A 21,903-nucleotide genomic window follows, 5' to 3' on the forward strand; every position below is an offset into this window, starting at 1 on the left:
CAGCCCTGAAGAAACATTGTACTGGGTGTTCACTTCAGAGCTCCACCTATCTTCTTACTGCGGCTACTTCCTAGATCAGTCTGATTGGAAATGGAAAGAGGGTGTGGCCTTCCGCTCACAAATCTCATTCTCTTCCCACCTCAGTACTCTGACCTGGCCTGGGAGAAGGCGTTGACGCTGGTTCCCTTGTCCATCTTAGTCCTTCACTTCCCCTGGCTGGGAAGGTGAATAGTAGAGGATAGCAGAAGTGGGGGTCGTCATGGAACCATTTTTGCTAAAATGGCTGTTGTCATGTCTGGAAGTTCTGAACTCAATCGTGAGCAGTTCTTTTAAGTCTTAAAAGTGGGCGATCAGTGTCTTTAGTACTGTTCACAGACCTCAGCTGCACACTGTTGAACTGGACAGTGAGCCATTTATAACGTCTTGTGTATATATAGAGCTGAAAAAAATGATTCAATAAAACGGGGGTTGATAATAACCCAGAGCTTTTGAACTGATCCATCCCCAATGCTTCTGTTTCAGAAAGTCGTTTGTTTGACTGTTTTGACTTGGGTATTTAACTTGTCTCTCAATTTGCTGAACTTTTTACTCAATTTTATATCTGTGCTTTGGAAATAGAGAGAGCTAAGATGAAATGCTTCACATAACTGTCAGGGTGCTTGATTTGAGAAACAAAACAAAAAGTTATAATTCGTTCCCTTGGCTTTGAACCACAGGGTCACTGCAGTAAATTCTGTGATAAGATCTGCTTCACTTTTCAGCTGCTAAAATCCTGTGTGCTGAATCACGGACCTGCAAGAGAACTGTTCGTATGGCTGGTTCGTTTCAGAGCCATTGGAACTGTGTGAAGCAAGCCGTGAGATCCTACTGACTCCAGCCAGTGTTCTGCATTCTGATTGGCCACTATCAAATAATGATTTAGTGACAGTTGATCTGATTGCATGGCTATGGCTCGGGCTGAGTGGTGTCTGCAGGGTAGGTGCCTGGGGCACAGGGAATCTACGTGGGTAGAATGATGGCATAAAGTTCATTACGCTGCTGAGAGTGGCCTGGAACCTGTAGCCCGTTTCATAGTTTTGCGTGGTTTCACTAACCGTTTTCAGACTGTGACTGGCAGAGGAGAACTGGTACCTCCGAGATTGAGAGCACAGATAAGGGACGAGGGCACCCCATAAAAGGTCCTTTAGTGTAGTCACCAGCAGCCTTATCATTAAGAGTTTCACCACAGTTTTTACTACGTGATTGGTACTACTGTAGGCAAGGGAACATGTTTTAAAAACAAATACAAATGTCAGAGATTAAATATTTGTTTTTGTTTACGTACAGTTATTCAAAAAGAGCAAGACATTATCTGATATAAATCGGTATCCCTAAGACAAAGATCAGCCTATTGATTGGGCATCCAGGATAAACACAATTCAGTTATTCCTTATTTTATGAATAAAGAGAATAAACTCTGTAAGATAACAAAAATTAATTAAAAAAAAAAACACCGAAAAATAGCTCTGACTAAGATTCCAACTTTGAAAGCTCTATTTTATTTTGTTACATGTTTATTTAATGTGACGCGTGTGCCTGTAAGTATGCATGTTTGCCTGCGTGGGCTCAAGTGTGTGGAGGCCCAAGGTTGATGTGGTGTCTTCATTGCCTCTCCACTTGCTCGCAGTCTCTGCTAATCTGGTTAGCCATCTCGTCCTGAGGATCCCTGTCTTCTCTTCCTAGAGCTGGAGGGTCCTGTTCTGCTGTTAAACTGGCTTAGCAGAGTCCTGGAACTGGATTTAGAAGTGCGTGTATGAGACTTTTTTTTTCCTGGTGGAACTGATCCATCTAGGGAGACGCTGTAATATTCTGAAGATTGCACTTTGGAAATCAATTTAACCTGAGAGACATTATTATTGGAATAAGCATTGTTGCTGGAATCTCTTCTGAGTGCCTAGTTAGCAAAGGGCAGAGCTTAGTGAAAGATACTTGAAAGGGCTGTCTGATTTCAAAGCATCAGCAAGTTGGTTCTGTTAGAATATTACTAATTTTTAGGGGAACATATTAAATTTGATTTTTATAATGAGCTGTTTCTTCTATTTTTTTATAAACTAGTATTACTCATTGTTATTTTTACACTTTGTGTGTTTATAACATTTACATTTAGTTTTACTAGTCCCCCCTTTTTTAAATGTATTTTGGATCAATAGCTCTTTTATTGTATGTTCTTTATTTCTGCGGTTCTCATTTTGATAAGACGACTATGATTTAAATCTTGTGGCATCGAATGATAGTTTCATATGCGTGCAATCCAGACTGTTCACTTTTTCCTCTACTTAATTTGCCTTTCACTCATGAATTATTGAATAACTCTTTGATATTTCATGCACAGTGATTTAATCTGGGACAGAAGCAGGAATAGGTTTGTGGGCATGCTCACAGTTGGTGTGGAATAGTCTTCGAGGACTCGCATCTTTTCTCCAGGATCTGTGTTGGTGGAGGAGCAACCTGTATGATAGTCATCTCTGATTGGCGATACAGGGAAAAGGAAGCTATAAGAAGTGTCACCTCTATGTCCCCATTACTCATCTGACTTGTGGTAGCATGGGCGGATGAGAGAGGCCCTCCTCCCCACCTCCAGCCCATCAGTGTCAGAGACAGGTGGAGGAGCTGGCCCTGGGGTCACAAGAGCAGGAGGGCTGTCCCTGCCCCTCACCAGCTGCAGCGCTCAGGAGAGTGCCCCTGTGCCTCACCAGGGCAACACAATAGAGCTGGCCCTAGGGGTGCTGGTGAGGGAGAACCCACCCTGAGGGCATAAAAACAGGAAAACTGCCCCCACCCCTTGCACATTCCTGCAGGACTGAACTAACTGGGGCAGTGCTGGAGAGCTCAGCCTGGTGGTGAGGGAAGGGGAGGCCTGGATCCAGGCTTATGACCTGACTGACCCCACCATCCACCCCATCTACAGTCTGCTGAGCACGTGACCTGACCCGCAGACCCAAAGCTACAGATGTCCCCAACAGAAGGCAACTACAGGATAGCTAAGAAGAGTCCTAGTGAGAGCCCAGTGTCAGTAGAGTGACCGACTCTTCGCAGTGAGCGCTTGCAATGAACGTGTATGGACAGAGGGGAGTAGGCTGACTCACTGTGTCACACTGCAGCCGCCGTTAGATTTGAATTTATTTTTGTCCTTTTTCTCTTAAATTTTGCTTTATTTGGGGGTGGGTGGTAGAGTGCAGGGGCAGAGGGCCGATGCTAAGGGACGAAGAAATGAGTGGGATTACGATACATGGTGTAAAAGACTCAGAATAAATACACCTTTTAAAAATGCCAGCTCTACCTGAATCTACTGGGAAGACATTTTTATCCCTGTTCCTTTGGCCAAAGGAAGTCATGTAGGTATCTGACACCATGAGAATGATCAAGTTTATTTTGCATTTCCCCACAGGGGACATGAGGTAAGGATCTGTAGACCTCTTTCCCTGTTGTAATTTTTGGCTCCCTCTATTGACTACTTATGAAATTGTGGAAGGAATTTATTTCTGCTCCAGACAAGCAATTGCTATGTACTTCAGATGTATATGGGAGGGTAAAATAATATTCCGATGGGCAAAATTAACATACTTTTAAAGAATTTTAGTATATTATACGCCGCCAGAAATAGGAGCCCATTCCAGTTTTCCTGCAGACAGTATGGAATTAAGCATTTGAATTTTTACCCAATCTTGTGTGTGAGAAATACATCTCACTGATTTAAATTTGCACTTCCCTGGTTGTCTGTGGACCTCGGCACCTCTGAATGTGTATAAAGGCCTGGTTGCACTGCCTTGGGAGTTGTCTGACCTCGTCTTTTGCCGGTGTTGACACTTGAGTGTAAATATCCCCCACATCAAGTTCTTCAGGTGTTCGAGATAGAGAGGTGAAGACGTCTTTCTGTGTGCACACCTGTCCTTGCTCCTCTGAGATGTATACATGGCAACTTCTTAGCTAACCTTTTAACATCCTTTTATTTATTCATGGTATGTGTGTGTGTGCGCGCCTCTGTGTCCGGTGTCCCAGAGATGGCGTCACCAGGTTTGGAGATGAGTGTCTGAAGCTGCTGAGCTATCTTTTTGGCCCTTACCTAGCTTTTCCCTATTGAACATTTGCCACAATGAGAATTGCAGTAGCACTAGTTTGTAGAATGAAGAAATCCATATATTGGAGGGTATAGTTTAGTGGGAGAGATCAAAAACACGGATGGCAATTGTAAAACTACAGCAGATCACGTGAAGGTGCAAAGTTTTATAATTAATAGCAGTGGTTGGCCTTGTTTATCAGCAAATTTTAGGACAGCTTTAACTTTCTGCCTTGGCTTTTGGTGAATTCAGACACTGCCATCTGTTATTGTTTAGACTGTTCCTCTGGCAGCTGATGTACTGCTTACAAATAAGTGCAATGCAGTCTAGTCAGCAGCAGGTAGGTTTGGATTGCGGGAGGGCCACAAAACCTGCATTTTCACACACTTCGTTAGTTTCAGACCTAATCTGTTTTGGAGAGGTTTTACTTTTGGGTCACTGTAGTACCTGCCTACATTCGCTAGCTTGTTTAATTCTGAAACTTTGAACTAGTACTGTAGGGGTTCTCACGTTACTCATTGAAGATGTTTGGATAATGTGGTGATTGCCTCTTCAGGACATGTAGGCACTGGTACAGGGAAGCCTACCAGGCCCAGATTTCAGACTGAGGCCAGGAGCTCACCATTGCAGATGGTAAAAGGGCCACATGAGATCTCCTGGTAAACAGATGAAAAACAACTAACATTTATCTAAAATTAGCATTTTATGTTGTATTATAGAGCTGACTGTCTCTATGACCTATGGAGAATTTCTCCTGTGCAGATTAATGGTATCTTTTGTAGAGATTAGTTAATAATAGTAATAGCAGTTATAGTAATGTCTCTCCAAATCAGTAGATTGTATGGCTGGCAGTGAGCGCCTTCCTGCAGTTGTTGGCATTACTCTGTAGGAAAATGAATTTAACAGGCGTTTTGCTTTGATTTTCGTAGACACTGGCCAAAAGAAGAACCTAGACAAGAAAGATGGGCGAAGGATGTCTTTCCAGAAGCCTAAAGGAACTATTGAGTATACTGTAAGTTACTATAGCAAAGCAATTTATCTTTGTAACAATCTTACTGAAGGCATTTCCTGTTTGGCTGCAGATGAGCCAAGTGTTGTTAATTGCCTCCTTTAAGAAACCGGACCAAAAAAAAAAAAAAAAAAAAAAAAGAAACCTGACTTCTGTGTGACTTTCCTTAGTAATAGTCCTTTGATTCTTAATTGCATTTTATGATTGTTTTTCTTGCTGTGTTCTACAAAGACTATTGTTCTGGCAAATCACATTTAATATTGATGATAATTTAGAGTCAGAGCTCCTTTTTCGCAATCATTTTATTTAATTAGGGTTTAGAAAGATGCTTGCCATCTTAGGGATGTGCGCTTGGCTGGGTTCCCAGCGGGGCTGATGACAGGTGAGACCCTCACAAACTAAGGTGAGGGCGAAGCTCCTCAGCTGTTAAGGCAGGTTCTTTTCTGTTCTTGAACCTACCTCAGGTCTCTGAGACGTTGGCTTTTCCTCTTTTCTGGGTTCTGTGGACAGCTGAAGTGACTAATTCATTTTGGAGTGCAGTATTTTGCTAACTTGGTTGGATGTAAACGTGATTGATTTAGATGGTGCTAAGCATGGTGTAAGGCAAATATATGAAGTCATATTAATTTTGTTACTTGGTATTTTCTTAACACATTATGACTGTATTAAGGAGAAAGTAGCAACCTTCCACACATTAACACTTCTTCAGTGTTCAGACCTTCAAGCATGAGTCTAGACTACCGTGAATTCTTGAGCATTATCAAAATTTGAGTTATGCGCATATATATATATCTGTATATATATATATATATATATATATATATATATATACTCTGAGTAATTGAAATTTGTCATTAAGTATTTTCAAAAGACTAGAAACAACATATTAAGTAGAACTAAATTAACTTCTGTCAAAAGAATTGGATTTTAAAGCCCATTACAACCCTAAGTTACATATGTTTGTGTCTATTTGGTTGAGGTGAGAAAATAAGTTCAAATAGTAAAATGAAGGGGCGTGGTCGATTGATAATTAACCAGACCAGCTCAATACAAAAGATTTAGTTTTTAATAATTGGGAAAAAGGGAAAACTTATACAACCAAAGATCCTGTGAACACCAGGAGCACTGGGAAGAAAGAGGGAGTGGCAAGACACCTGGATGTTTTTATTTGTTTTTTGTGGCCACAGGGGGACACACCCTAAACAGAATGTGATTGGCTGAAGTTCCCCATCAGTAAAAAATTAAGTAATAATATTTAGTATATTCTTAAATGTTTACAAAGCTAAAATTTGGGGCATAAGGTATATCATTATGCTACAATGATGATATGATATTGTTTTTGATGTTCATGAACTATAAAATTTTGTTGGTTATGAATTTAGGAGTTTGCCATTCTTGGAATGTAATAAGACATCTGAAGCAAAATTAAAATAAGAACCATTTATTGTGGAGTGGGACAGGCCATAAAAATCTGAGAAAAAATTTCCTTTCTTCATGAGTGACTCTTTCAAAACTCACATACTGACCAGCAACCATAAAACATCTACTAGAGCTTATTTATTTATTACACAGGTCTAATTATAAAGTGTAAGAAACATACAATTCAAACCTAGATATGTTTGTTTGTTACTCTTTTTTTTTCCTGTAATCTAAATCTTCACATAACATAATTTTGTACTGGCCGCGGTATGTATTTGCATGTATTATTCTTAGAGCACAGTGTACTCTTCAAGCTCTTTCCTTTACAATACTTATGCTCCTTACTTGGTGTAGTTGTACGCAACTGTAGTCCCAGCCCTCTGGAGGCTGAGGCAAGGCAGGGTTTTTTGACCCCAAGAGTTCTAGGAACTTGACAAGCCATTTGAAAAATAAATGTTATCTAGCTTAATATATTTCTAATACTACCTTATATAGTATAAAGTTAATCATTATCTTTTAAGTAGCCTAAAAGTTAAAATCAGAACATACACAATTCAGTTTTAATTGTAATATCACTTTTAATGGGAATTAAAGTGGGGCCATAAAAATATTGTACATGCAAACTGTCAGGGAATGGCTCAGTTGGTCAAACACTGGCCTTGCGAGCTTGGTGATCTTCAGCTCCCTAGAACCATGTAGAAAGCCAGGCCACTGTGTCAAGAGTGTGTGTCTGTAAGCCAGCAGAGGGAAGACCTGGAACCCATGTAAGAAGCCAGGCCACGGTGTGTGTCTCTAAGTCAGCAGAGGGAAGACCTGGAACTCATGTTAGAAGCCAGGCCATAGTGTATGTCTGTAAGTCAGCAGAGAAAAGACCTGGGACCTATGTAAGAATCCAGGCCACAGTATGTGTCTGTAATTCAGCAGAGGGAAGATGGAAACATGCAGATCTCTGGAACTTGGTGTCCAGCCAGAATAGTTTAATAAGCTCAAATATGAACAAGAGATTGTCTCAAAATACAAGATGAAAAACATTCATATAAGATACTGGTCATTGACCTCTGTCCTCTACACATTCTTGTGTACATATGTACAGACAAACATATACATATATGTTTATAAACTCTATATACACATTCAGAATGTTATATATTATCATTTTTGATAATTTAGCACATCTTTCTACTGAAATATTTTCCAATTATTACATCCATTGGCTTTTTCTTTTTGCTGCTGTTGATCATTTCATCCTTCTGGCTTTTACTTTTTCTGTCCTTTATTTTATTAAAGTTTCAAGTGACCTGCAAAATAATCAGCTTCATGATGCAGTTGTCATTCATATATGTCATTATTTTCTTTGTTCTAGTTGGTTTCTCTTCCCCAAGCACCCCTTACCCTCTTCTGGCTAGTTTCTTCCTTCTTCCAATAGTACCCCCCATGCATTCTCTGTACCCTCTTTTCCCCCCTTTTCCTTAGGATCCCTATCTCCTCTTTAACATGTCATTTCTAGTTTCCTGACCTATGGCACAGATTTTTTTTTTTCTGTTCCTGCCTTCCTGGATGCTTGCATTTTCTGCTGTATCTTCCTGTTTGGGAAATTGCAGCTTTCCATCATGCTATGATGCTGCATTTTCTGTCTCTAACTTGTGTGTGATGGGAGTATGTACACAGGAGGCAAGCTAACTCAGGCCCATGGAGCTGGAGCTACAGATCACTGGGAGCAGTCTAACCTGGGACTGGGGCTCAAATTCTGGCTCTATGCATGAGCAGCCCAAGCGCCTATCAGTGAGGCAGCTCTACCCAGTTACTTCACTGCTTTCGTAAAGGGAGCATGCTTCAAAGCTTTAGTTTGTATTTGGTATTTGGAAGCTGTTCTAGTTGTTGGCCAGTGTGGACCGTGGCAAAGCACACATTTCACCATGCTGTGTAAAAGTAGGTTGAGATCATTGTAGAATGTGATATTTTTAGAGTGTTTTTCTCAGAAATAAACAATCTTACGTATTACATAAGATTGTTTTCAAGATGTATTACTATTATATAATTACTCAATATTATAATTTAATTTTTCTGTGTTAACAGTTGAAAGTAATCTGTTTTTCCTTTTAAACAGGTTGAATCAAGGGATTCTTTGAATAGCATAGCCCTGAAATTTGATACCACACCGAATGAGCTTGTTCAGTTAAATAAGTTATTCTCCCGAGCTGTCGTGACTGGGCAGGTATTGTTATTATTTAAATGTATTGATGTTTGAAATTATTAGGTAGAACGTATTCATTTTTTACATAGTTAACAATATAGAAAATATGAGCATAATATTTTGTGTTCCTGGAATAAATCCTATTAGCCAGATAAAAGTGCAAGTCACATCTATTAATGCCCTTCTTAAAACAATTGAAAACAATCGTAAGTTGTCTTTCAAATATAGACTTCAAAACTTTTAAAAAGACTTAAAACAGTTAATGGAAATTGACAGAATTCCAGTATGTTTAAAGGTAAGCTGTCTTTCAGTCTAACTTGTTTCTGTAAGCAGGTTAACAAATTGAATCTTTTGGAAACAGTCTAGTTTATATCAGGGGGTTTTGCTTGTTTTTAAGTTTGTCTGTGACCCTTAGCACATGCCCTGCGTGAGTACAGCACTCTGACAGCTTTCCTTGTCTGTAATGATGGCTGCGCTGATATGTCCCTGTGTACGTCGTCCACAGAGAGAAGTGTCGCTGCTGTCCTGCTCATGCATGCCACAGCATACATTCTTATCTATAGCACTTTTGGGCCAAAGAAATACATATAGTTAATTTCTCTAATTATTGCCAAGTTGTCTTTAAAATGACCACATACAGTAGAATAGAGTTTTGTTTCTGTGCTATGTGCTTGTTTTAATGCCCATTTATAAATTAATTTGTGAAATTAGTTTTAAAGTGTTTATTTTTATTTTTTCATACTTATTTTGACATATGATATACTGTTTTACCCTTATAATCTGAATTTTTTATTGCCAAAGATCAGTATCAAATAATGCATCCTTATTGGACATTATTTGGCTTTTTTTTTTTTTTTTTTTTTTTTTTTTTGGTTTTTCGAGACAGGGTTTCTCTGTGGCTTTGGAGCCTGTCCTGGAACTAGCTCTTGTAGACCAGGCTGGTCTCGAACTCACAGAGATCCGCCTGCCTCTGCCTCCCGAGTGCTGGGATTAAAGGCGTGCGCCACCACCGCCCGGCTATTTGGCATTTTTTATTGCCAAAGATCAATATCAAATAATGCTTCCTTATTGGACATTATTTGGCCATTGGTATTTGTTTTTCTGAATCTGTATATGAACATTTTCTTACAGGTTTTATATGTTCCTGATCCTGAGTATGTCTCCAGTGTTGAGAGCTCTCCATCTCTGAGCCCAGTAAGTCCTCTGTCGCCGACGTCCTCCGAGGCTGAGTTTGATAAAACCACTGTGAGTACCCTACTTCCAGCTATTTGTGTAGAACTCATGAAGTATATGTGTTACTCATCCTGCGTGTATTTCTTTCTTCTTGACTGTACTTAACGTGATTGTAGATCCTTTCATTTTGTTAAAGTGCTTAAAGTTGGGTTGATATGACTTTGTCCAAGACATTCATCCTTTCTATCTTATAAGAAATTTAATTTTTTCCGGGAATTATATTTGAACAAACACGAGATAAGGTCATATCCAATTTGCATGTTTATTTTCTGGAATCTGTATTTGTGTGTGTACAAATATGTGTATGCACATGCACATACCCATGACATGTACCTACTAGTACTTGGAGCTTTTTAGACTGAGTTCATTTTGTATGCACTGCCTTTGAAGGATAAGAATTTTCTTTTTCTATTCAGTATTAAATGGCAGGTTAATTTATTCAGCATTTGTAAGGAGAAAAAGTTCTAGATAAGCTATGTTTACAAATGAGTTTGTAAATATCTCTCCAAAAAGAATTTTTTTCTTTTTTTCTTTACTAACTAATACTGATTATAATTTTCCTTTTCGTAATGCTGATGGTGGTGTTTCAAATGTCGCACACTTAATATAAGCGGTATTGACATCTGATCACAGTCCTCTGGACAACTATGATTCTTTTAGAAAGAAAATATCTCAAGCTTCTGCTAAGCTAACTCCTGTATCCTTCCTAGTAGGATTACATTGAGAGATTGAGATTGCTAGAGATACTGAGCTGTAGAATTTGAGGCCGGGGGGTGGGGGGGGAACCTCAGATCACGTTGCTTACCGAGGTATACCTTCATTCAAGGAGAGCATTTGAATATACTTAGAATATATTTTTTTCTGTGAATAACATGGTTTTATAGTAGATAATTATACTCATAGAAAATAAAACAATAATTTGGGAATAATTGAACAGCTATAAATCGGATTTTTTGGTAGCTTTTTGCTGTGTTGTACCTCCTGATGGTTGTTAATAATCTATTTTTGAGGGGAGGAGCATTTTATCCCTCATCTGGTGGGAGATCTGAAGGGAAAGTGTGTATCCTTACAGCTGTGCTCACTAGTTCTGTTAATATCGGCAGCCTGTCAACAATCTGGATTTACATCTCAGTTTATCATACCTGTTTGGCCAGTTATGGTATTTGGTTAAATTTAAGTTTAAAACTAAATCTTATATGTGAACTAAAAAGTTAAAGAAAGGTATCTAGAGCCGGGCGGTGGTGGCGCACACCTTTAATCCCAGCACTCGGGAGGCAGAGGCAGGCGGATCTCTGAGTTCGAGGCCAGCCTGGTCTACAAGAGCTAGTTCCAGGACAGGCTCTAGAAACTACAGGGAAAGCCTGTCTCGAAAAACCAAAAAAAAAAAAAAAAAAAAAAAAAAAAGGTATCTAGATGTCACATGTAGATAGGGATTTCATGAACATTCATTGAAGTTCTTATTAATATCACTGATTTAATTAGCTATACTATTATCTGTGACACAGAAGTATATATATATATATATATATATATATATTAACTACCAAAGACAGTAATGTATATATAAAGCTATTAACTTGCTTGAGGATATAGAAAGGTTAAGAATATTTTGTTAACTGATAAATGGAACATGCCATTTAGCTGTTAGGATCTATTTTATGTGGTGGACTTGTGAGTAGCACTTAAAGTGTCTTTAAACTTGAGTAAACATTTTAAGTAAGTATAAAAATTTTAAAAAGCAACAACTCTTGCAGCAAAACATAAAGTAATACAGGGCATACTTTGAACTTTGTCCTCAGTAGCTCAGGTCTGGTTTCATAGCTCTAGAGCTGGAATCAGCCATTAGACTATGGTTCTAGGGAACATAACCGTCAGAGTCAGAGCTACTTGTTACTGTTGAGTGTGTTTATGAAAGAGTATCCTTATCACCGTATTTCCAGTTTAAGTATTGCTATATCTGTGTTTCAATATTATTGCTTTTCCTCATAATACTGTATTTTAAGCACTCAGCTGAGAAGAGCCCTATGAATTAGCTGCAGAAATAACCCATAGTCAGACTGAACTGTGGTCTGATGTGCTGCAGATTGGCACAGATGGGCTTTCGATTTTGAAGTTTAAAGTATGCTTCTGGAGTAGGGGTGTAGCTACCTACTTAGCTGCTAATTCAGCATGGGCACCTACCTGTAATTCCCACCACAGAAGGCACACATGGGGAGAAGGGAAGACCAGATACCTGGGTGAACTCTGGGTTTGATTGAGGCATCCTTCCTTCCTCCGTGAATAAGGTGGAAAAGCAATAGAGAATGACTTGTTGTTGACCCTTTGCCTCAGGGCTTAACATATACAAGTAATACACGTGGACACACGAGTGTGCCCACGTGTATTACTGCAAACTTCCATGTGTAACACACACAGCCATGTACACAGTGGAAAAATATCCTTCCGATGACTGTCTTCTTGCTTGCTCTATCTAGATATCACTGTCCAGCTCTTCCCTGTCTCTGTGCACTGGCATCTCATGGATGCCACCTTGGTGTTATCAAAAGCAGTGGTTTAATTCACAAGCGCTTGCACATTTGTGCTGGCATTGGGAGGGATGTAAGTCACTAGATTTAAATGCTTTTTATGTCGTTGTGTGTGTGTGTGTATATTATATATGTATATACATATACACACATATACAGGTAGGTATAATTCATTTATATCCTTGTATTATAGGCATTTAAAATGGAAGTTTAAGATGTATTTAAAATCTTCATTAAAAGTGAAAATGCCATTATTGTTACACTTTGGGGAATTTATCTAAAGAATATGGTAAGAAGAAAAGATCTAGTACTTACTGGGAAGGTTATTTATTTGCCATTACCTATGCCTTTATCTAGCTTCCTAACGCACATTGTTTGTGTGTGTGTGTGTGTGTGTGTGTGTGTGTGTGTGTTTTATTTTGCTTTGTTTAAGACTCCTGATGCTGTCCATCCAAAAGAAGCACCTCCCTCATCTACTGCTAGCAGTATTAGGCCTGCAAGAGTTGTGTCTTCAACTTCTGAGGAAGAAGAAGCGTTTACTGAGAAATTTCTCAAAATTAATTGCAAATATATCACTAATGGCAAGGTAATGAACATCTTAGTTTTTACTAAGCTATGAAAGCTTGACATGTACATTTAAGTCAATAATGTCAGCCATTCGTGAGTATTTATGCAGGGTTTGAGTTGGAATGGACCTTGCCCATTAGTTAGAGTCTGATGATCTGTAGCAGATATTAAAGGTTGTGGATATACATAAATTCACTGTGACAAAGCACACATCGTGGTTTTTCCTAGAATATTAAACACATCTTCAAAACAGCAGCATTGATGATAGTAGGAATGCTAGCTTTGAAATTTAGTATAATACAGAAAGTGAAAGATAACTCATCTTTATTCACTATATACTATATGATAGACAGTATTTAGGTGTGTTCTTCAATCTGTTAGAACAGGAATAAACATTCCTACTTTGGGGCAAATATGTTACCTTTTGGAGTGCTTTGGTTTGTTTGTAAATACTTGGAGAGACTGTAGGTTTCAGTTAACTCATTTCTGATTTGGTCCCCTGCTGTCAGAGAACATCCTTACTTCTCTGTGAAGGCTTATTCTAGGGTGGCTTATCTCCTGACCCAGAATATCTTGACAAATATTTCTTGTATGCTTGAAAAACACATACATTTTGCTTCGATTTTGAAAAATATTTTGAAATATCCATGAAATTAAGTCAGGTGATGCTAGTATTCTGTATCTCTATTGATTTCTTATTTTTTCTTTAAATTAATGACATGGATGTGGAACTGTTTCATTACAAATGTTATCTGCTTTCAGTTTATAATTCATGAATTTCAGTGTGCTATAGGAATGTAGAAATGTTTAGGATTCTTACACTGTCCTGATGAATTGACACATGGTGAAATACCGGCATTGTCCTCGGGATCTGTGCCCTGCCTGACGTCCGTGTGCTGGATACTGCTGTAGCTGGTTCCACTTCCTTTGGGAAGTGTTAACATGCTCTATCCTCTCCTGTCCTTCCAGGCTGTCATTGTAGGGTGTGTTTCTTGTGGAAGGTATGCGATCTTAGACTGTTAGCCAGATGAATCTGACATGGTCAGCTCTTGAGATGTCATGACATCGACCTTGAGGAAAGAAGCCCAACAGTCTCAGCTGGGCGTCCTTTTAGGCCCTAGGGATAGACTCCAAGAAAGTGAAAGCAGATCAGTTAATCCAGTGGGGAAGGTGTCACCTGCCTTAGTGTAGAAAGTAGAAACAACTGAGGATGCCCTCCAGTAGCGTTGATGTGGGTGGAAAACAGGAACCCTAGTGCCTGACTGTACTGTGTATAAAGTCGATGGCCAGAAGTCAGAGAAGAAATAGTAGAGGCATCTGGACTCTGTTTTGAAATTACAAACTTCGAAGATTGAAAAGTTCTTTGTTTTTCCGTCTTAGGGCACCGTCAGTGGCGTGCTGCTAGTCACACCAAATAATATAATGTTCGATCCACATAAAACAGACCCCTTGGTTCAAGAGAATGGCTGTGAGGAGTACGGCATCATGTGTCCAATGGAAGAGGTGATGTCAGCTGCCATGTACAAAGAAATTTTGGATAGCAAAATAAAGGAATCCTTGCCCACGTAAGTGTGCTAGTGTGCTGTTCACTGAAGCCTTTCTTTTCCTTTCCTTTTCTTTTTTCTTCCTACCTTCCTTTCTTTCTTTTCTTTTCTGTCTTCTTTTTTAGCATCTAGATAGTTGACCCTTCTCAAATATTCTTATTTTATTAGTTTTATTATAGATGATATTCATTTTTTCAGTAATAAAGCCACAATTTAAGCACTATTGACTAGTCAGTTCTTAGTGTGCCTTGGTATATAGTTAGTACTTGTGTTGTATTTGCATTTATTTGGTCAAAGAACCAGATATTTGACAAGTAAGCTGTAGTACTCATGTAACTCAATGCTTTTCAACTCTTTGTTATTTAGTCACAATTAAAAAAATCCAGCTTAGTGTGTATTATTAATGTCCATGAAGGGACCTAAAGCATCGCATTGGGTTTGGGGTGTGGCATGGATAAGGCCTGGCATCACAATAGCCAGAGCAGCTTTACATTCACATTTATGGTTAGGGTTACGGTTGTCTTTCTGGAATGCAGACCGCGAAAGAAACAACCTACAGGTTGCACTAATTGAGAGTTGAACTGGGGGTGTGCTGATCTGGGAATTTGTGTGATGTAATAACATAGATTTGTGACTACACTTCTGGGCAAAGCCTTTAAAAGCAGTGTGTATACCAAGTAGTCGGCAGAAATGTAAAAGACTTGGAGAGAAAGGAGATAGATCATACGAAGGAAAGCAGAGAGTAAGAGGGTTGATGTGTAATAGAAAGGAAGTCCCACCCACTCCGCACGTGACTGGCAACCACTTGAAAACAGCTTCACCCTAACTGGTAGCAGATGGTTTACGTCTTATTGCCAGTTTAAAAAAGGAATTATAAAGGGAAAAGGAGCAGTTATTTTTCTCGGGTAGTGTGTACGCTGTTAGGGTAACCCCTTCTTGGAAAAGGGTCCATGTCAGCCTCAAGTGACAGGTGCTCTGTGACTTGGTAAAATAATCTTTAGAAACAAATAATTTCTAGAAAAAATATTCTAAACTACTGTTTGTATTTTTAAGTTGTCAGTCAAAGCTGATTTTAGGAAAACAAAACAAAGAAGACCTCAAACAAACTACAGTCACTGAGGTTCAGTGTAGCAATGGCACAGATCCAAGGACTCACTCCAAGGGGAAGCAGGAACGCCACTCAGTGGTGCCATCTTGTCCTGACACTGGGTCAGGTGTGGCTGCGCTGCAGAGAGACCGAGTGCTCTTTGCCTTTAAACGACCATTTTATCGGTCAACACATTAGCTGGGAAGAAATACCGCCAGAAGGAAAGACCCTAAGCCTTGGCCAATGTGTTCATTGAAATCAAGCATTGGCTTCAGACAAGATGAGTGCAGCGAATGGTTTTGCAGGGTAGTATTTTGTTTACAGAAGTAAAGTATAAGATGCTAATGGTTTGCGTCTTTGTAATGTTTGGGGAATTGATTTCTAAGATGCTGTTCTGAACTGTGTTTTGTTAAGTGCCATTAGCATTAATGTTTAGCCATTCAGAATATTAATGTCATGTTAGAAAATTCACCTAAATACTTATCTTTTCTTTAAATTTTTAACTGCTAGTCTCTTGATTCTGTTAATGTATCAGCAAGATCTCCTGAAGCTTGTGTTCAGTTCCTTGACCCTGTTGTTGCAGTTTAAGCAAATCACCAATAGATGGCACCATTTCACATTCATTATTGTCAGTTGCCTGTATTTCTTAAAAGATGAATCCAACAGAGCAACCTTGTCTCTAAAAACCAAACAAAAAGATGAATCCAGTAGAGACAGAAGGCACTTGAACTAAATGTTTAAAATAATGACATTTTACACATCTCACTTGGAAAAGTATATGTTTTGTTACAAAAACTTGAAAACCACAAGAGTTAAATAAGAGATTTAATCAGCTTTAATATCCACAGAAGGCCACTTATTCTGTGTTGATTTACTTTCTAGTCGTTCTATTTGTCATATTTCTGTTCTCTAGCCATATATGGACAAATATTGAAGCTTTGCCACCGAGACTTCAAATAATTTCCATTTATTATGAAGCAGCTTTAATCGTCAGTCTAAATTGCTGGCTTACTCAATGATGCTTATTTCTAGAACTTCCCACTGTGGACGTTGGTATTTACCTGGCAGAGCTAGTGATGGTGAAAATGAGACCCGGCTGTAGAGCATTCACCTCTGACTTCTTCGTTCTTTAACTGAACAAACTCTCTTAGAACTGTTCTGGGTTACTAGCTTAGGATTTGCTTTAAGTTTTCGGCCTCAGGTTGCTTTTAACCTTTGCATTATAGTTTGCATTTTAATTTCATATAAATAAGCACTGCATATGAATGTGATAGGCTGAAATAGCCAGTTTTCTGTGTTTTACCAATGAAAGTTTTAGTTCACTATTATAATTTCATCAAGAATTTAAGTTATCAAACTTGGTTGTAGGTTACTTACAGAGAAATCTTCCATTGATGTTTCCCCAATAGTACACAGTTTATAAAAACTCTTGATGTATGTGGTGTATATGAAAAACATGATATTTCTATTTTTTGTTGAGGACTATACTTTGCCTATTTTGAAATGCTTCTATGATATTTTTTATTTGGTTGTGGAATGTAAAATGTTACTGTTTTAATGTCTAGTAATTTTTAATTTTATTTTATAACAGAGAACTAGATCAGTTGTCAGGAAGGGACTTCTGCCATTCCAAGAAAATGACAGGCATCGCTGCTGAGGAAACGGACTCGCGAGCCCGCGATCCCGGTAATGACAGCGCCAGCACAGCTCCCAGGAGCACCGAGGAGTCTCTCTCCGAGGACGTCTTCACCGAGTCAGAACTCTCACCCATCCGGGAGGAGTTCCTCTCCGAGCCGCGGCAAGATAAGTCATCCGACGCATCCTCAGAGTCTGTGCAAACCGTCAGTCAGATTGAAGTCGAGTCATTGGCAGTCAAGTCAGAGTCTCCTAACATTCCTGACCATGTTGACTCCAATACTGAACATTCTTCAAACCAAGAGGCTTTATCTCATGAAACTAATTTAAGTAGTCTTGAACTCGCCACTAAGGAAGGAGATAAGACTACAGAAAAACTTGAAGAAGTCTCAGGCCCCAAAGAGCAAAGCACAGATGTAAAAAGTCATGATGACCGGGATTCTTCTTTCCGTCATGAAAATTCACTACAGAAAGAGGGAGGAGAAGGGAGTGTACCTTCTGGAGAAACAGTGGAACTTAAGGAAAAGCAAACTGTTCAGAAGGATAGACAGGGGAAAGAGCAAAAGAGGGACTCAGAGACTGAAGTAGAGGAGCTGCGTAAACTCTGGAAAAGCCACTCGATGCAGCGAGCCAAGCAGCAAAGAGACAGCATCCAGCAGGCATCCCAGAAAGAAGGGAAACATCAAAGTGCACCCGTGGACGGACGTGTGGACGGTAAGGTTTAGGGAGGTGTGAATTCAGTCTGGTGTTCTGCGCGTTGTTTCCTTCCTTCTTCTCTGACCAAAGGCTGCAGATTAGGTCTGTCAGAATGACTGTCAGATGGTTCTTGAGTGACGTCGCTCTGGGGGCGTATCGATGCAGGGCCTAGTCTCTAAACAACCTTTTGTTTAACTCCCTGCATTCTCTGTAGTTTGCCTTATGAATGTGCACCTACCCTGTGTAACACATTGATTACTCTATAAGGTCTTGGTATGATTTTATCATCACACATTTGACATTTGAATTACAATTTGTAACTGCCAAGGTTTTAATATGTAATTTTTTAGAAAACATCGTTGGACAAAAAAATCTACTTCTAGGATTCTTTGTCCACATAAAAATCCTGCCTCTCTTTGCTTAGATGGTTTCTTTTAAAAACAAGCATGCAGGGTGCTTAGCTTCCTTCCTTAGCTCAGGTTCTTGTTGATATGAGAATTAGTGTAATAGCTTCTGTTACGAATGCATTGTGCCCGTCTGTCATACTCTGTGGCTCAGATAACTTGGTTATATTCTCAGTTCTGTTGAAGAGTTGTTTATAAATTCTCATATGAACGCCTACTACTTTAATTTCAGATTTTTGTTCTACTTCAATACAAAAGTTAAATTTACCATTTTACTGAAATACACAAGCTAAATTTACCATTTTGGCTTTTTTTATGAAATAGACATATCATAAAATTAACCATTTTAACTCTTTGAACTCTACAGTTTGTGGCCATCAGCATATTCATACTGTTGGATACTCCTCACTGCATGGGTCTTGAGAGCTTTCAGCATCTATCAAAGCACGACTGTGACCAAGCAGTGACTGTCACTCCCGCCCTTCCCCGGTCGTCACCAGTATGTGCTCAGGGTTTCCTTACTCCAGGCCACTCACATAAGAGAGCCACACAGTTTCTGTGTTACGTCTCATGCAACATCATGCTTTCACAACTCGTCTGTATTACAGAATGTGCTTGAATTTCTCCTATGTTTTGTTATTATTATTGAGATTATATGATTGCATCATTTCCCCCTTCACTTTTGTCCCTCTAAGCCTTCACTTATGCTCCTTCTTGTTCTCTTTTAAAGTCATGACCTCTCTTTCCATTAATTGCTATATACAGACTGGGTAGGTTATACTTATGTGCTCAGGAAAATGTATATATACGTGTGTGTGTGTGTGTGTGTGTGTGTGTGTAAGAAAATTTTTTTCTTTAAGTCCAAAGAATTAACATTTCTTCAAATAAATGTTGTTTGCCAGCAGTTTCAGGGTGTCTCTGGTTAATGCTAAGAAAATCCAGTCGTATGGATAGTATTGATATATATATATCTATATATCTATATATAGATATATAGTACTTATACTATATACTGATATAGTATAGATATTGCAAATTATCCTGCAGTGAATAAATTTTGTATTAAAAGGAATCCCTTGTAGGAGAATGTTTCTGTCCTGTCAAGTCCTGCAGCCATTCAGACCCAAAGAAACATAAGAGGTTTATATTAATTATAAACCCTTTGGCCTATTAGCTAAGGCTTATTATTAACTAGATCATACAACTTAAATTAATCCATAATTCCTGTCTGTGTTTAGCCTCATGACTTGGTACTTTTTCTCAGTGAGGCATTCTCATCTTGCTTGCTCTGTGTCTGACTGGTGACTGACTCTGACTCTCTGCCTTTCCTTTGCCCACAATTTTAGTCTGGTTTCCCCACCTATTCTTTCTGCCTGGCTACTGGCTAGTCAGTGTTTTATTAAACTAATATGAGTGACAAATCTCTCTGGTGTATAAGAGGATTATTCCACAGCATTTCCTCATTTTTTCTTTTCAAAACAAGAACTCTGAATCTAACCTCCTTTGTTTAGCTATTTTCTTGACCATTATCCATAACAACTTGTAACCAATACTCTAAACAATGACAAACATCCATAATCCATTTTTTGGGATTGTGGGCATAGTTTTCTAGGCTACTTTCTGCTGATTCAGAGTGCTGATATTCCTATGGGGAGTCCAAGAAAATTTAAGATTATAATCAGGTCCTGACTGTGGTATAATGTGAGGCTGGACCATCTCAGCCAGCAGTCTTGAGGCTGCTCTGGCTGTAGAACTCAGAGGAAACCACATCAGAGGTGCTCTGAAACATTGGAGCATCAGGGCCATTCATCCCCATTTGAGATTTTTCAGGGGGTCTTCCTTGACCAGACCTTATTTTTATTAACCTAGAATGAATCCACAGCCTCTCATTTTCTGTGGAAACAAAAGCAAAATCTTTTCTCCAGAGTAACATACCTTTTGACTTGAATCTTGAATCTTGTTTGGACTAATCCAGCAGCATTTAAGTCAAGTGTCTGTAGCCGCTGTTGCTCCTTCCGCAAGTCAAGCAATTCACAGACAACACAGTAACAGGCAGTGTCCAGACTCTGTGTGTTTTCCATCTTTATGTGGCATTTTTTCTTACTCTGTTTCTCTTTTAAGGACTTTCTCTCCCAAACCTATGTATATTCTTAAACACAGTATAAACTGTTTAGAGGTTTATTTTGTTTTATTTTTTTTGTTTTTGTTTTCTTTTTGTCTTATTCTGCCTTTATTGTATATGTCTTTTTCTGACCAAACGCTAAGTGATATGACTAGGATTAATTTAAAGCTGTGGCTTTGGCTGCTGGCTCCACCCCATTCCTTAGCTTTTTGAGAGTCTAGCTTCATGGCGGAGGTACTGGCAGAAGCCACATTTATTGCCGCAACTCTGGAGTATCTAGGTCCAAGGAAGCCTGATGGTGGCTGCTCATAAACACCGTTTGGTGGCAGAGCCTCTTAAAAGTACTGCAAGGTTTTTGCTGCTAAAACTGAGTTAGGAAGCCTCTCTTAAAGGAGCCATGCCTTTGCTCGCCAGCAGCAAACAGGGCCCACTCAAGAAATGCTGCTACCAAGAAGCCATGTTTGACTTTGTTCTTGTCTGTTTAAAATCCTTTTTTTTTTTTTTTAAGCTTTCTCAAGCTTTATGTGGAAATACTTGTGAAATGTTTGGACAGCATTTGTAGCACAAATAATTAAAGTCCAGAGACCGATATTGAGGTTCGAACTAAAGATCAGAAAAGCAAAACAGCCAAGCCACTAGAGAAGTCTTACCTCTCCCAAGGCTGGGCGACTGCAGACTGAGCCCTGAGGTTCTGTTTCCTCCCATTTTACATTCCCTCTAGTGCTGGGATTAAAGGTGGGAGCCACCAGCTGGATCTGTTTCTGTGTTGATCTTGTGTAGCCCACGGTGGCCTTGAACTCACAGAGATCCCTCTTTCTCTGTCTCCCAAATCCTGGGTTATAAAGGTGTGTGACACCACTGTGTGACCTCTGCCGGCTTAGATCTCCAGGCAAGCTCTATTTATTAAAACATAAAGTATCACTATAGCCCCTCCTTTCTGGTTTTGGATGGTTATTTTGTGAGGGGGCAGTAATTCCCTTATACCAGAAGAGGAATTGCCAGATCACACAACCGTTTGCGTTTCTGAGAATCCACTTGTTTTCCACAGTTCATCTTCCCAGCAGTTCATAGAGGTCTGGCCCGAGCTGGCGTGCTGCACATCCTGGTAATTGTCTGTAATTCCAGTACCTTGTAGGCAGCGGCAAGAAGACTCCCTTAGTGCTGAGGCCAGCCTTGTCTGCCCAGCAAGGGAATGTCTCAAAAGCCTAAGAAATAAGAGTGTTCTTTTGAGACAAGGTCTCTCCTGTCCCAGAAGGCCGTGGTCCTCCCTCCGCCTTCCAACACATGTGCTACAGACTCAGCATTCAGCTTTTAAAATACTGAAATTTCTTTGTATCATTCCACTGAGATACTTTGAAAACCTAAGATTAT

General features: G+C 39.3%; 1 protein-coding gene across 6 annotated transcripts in view; it reads left to right on the forward strand.

Annotated features, from left to right (window-relative positions):
* The window catches only part of Oxr1 (oxidation resistance 1), a 349,606-nt gene that overhangs the window by 293,677 nt on the left and 34,026 nt on the right, over nt 1-21,903 (forward strand). For all 6 annotated transcript variants that reach the window (XM_042055790.1, XM_038343582.2, XM_042055789.1 and 3 more), the window contains 6 exons: nt 5,027-5,109; nt 8,633-8,740; nt 9,851-9,964; nt 12,911-13,063; nt 14,425-14,609; nt 17,267-18,024. In XM_042055790.1, coding sequence (XP_041911724.1) covers nt 5,027-5,109; nt 8,633-8,740; nt 9,851-9,964; nt 12,911-13,063; nt 14,425-14,609; nt 17,267-18,024 — 1,401 coding nt within the window. The remainder of the gene's footprint in view (nt 1-5,026; nt 5,110-8,632; nt 8,741-9,850; nt 9,965-12,910; nt 13,064-14,424; nt 14,610-17,266; nt 18,025-21,903) is intronic.

This window comes from Arvicola amphibius, chromosome 9 (assembly GCF_903992535.2).
Source record: "Arvicola amphibius chromosome 9, mArvAmp1.2, whole genome shotgun sequence".
NCBI classification, from domain to species: Eukaryota; Metazoa; Chordata; class Mammalia; order Rodentia; family Cricetidae; genus Arvicola; species Arvicola amphibius.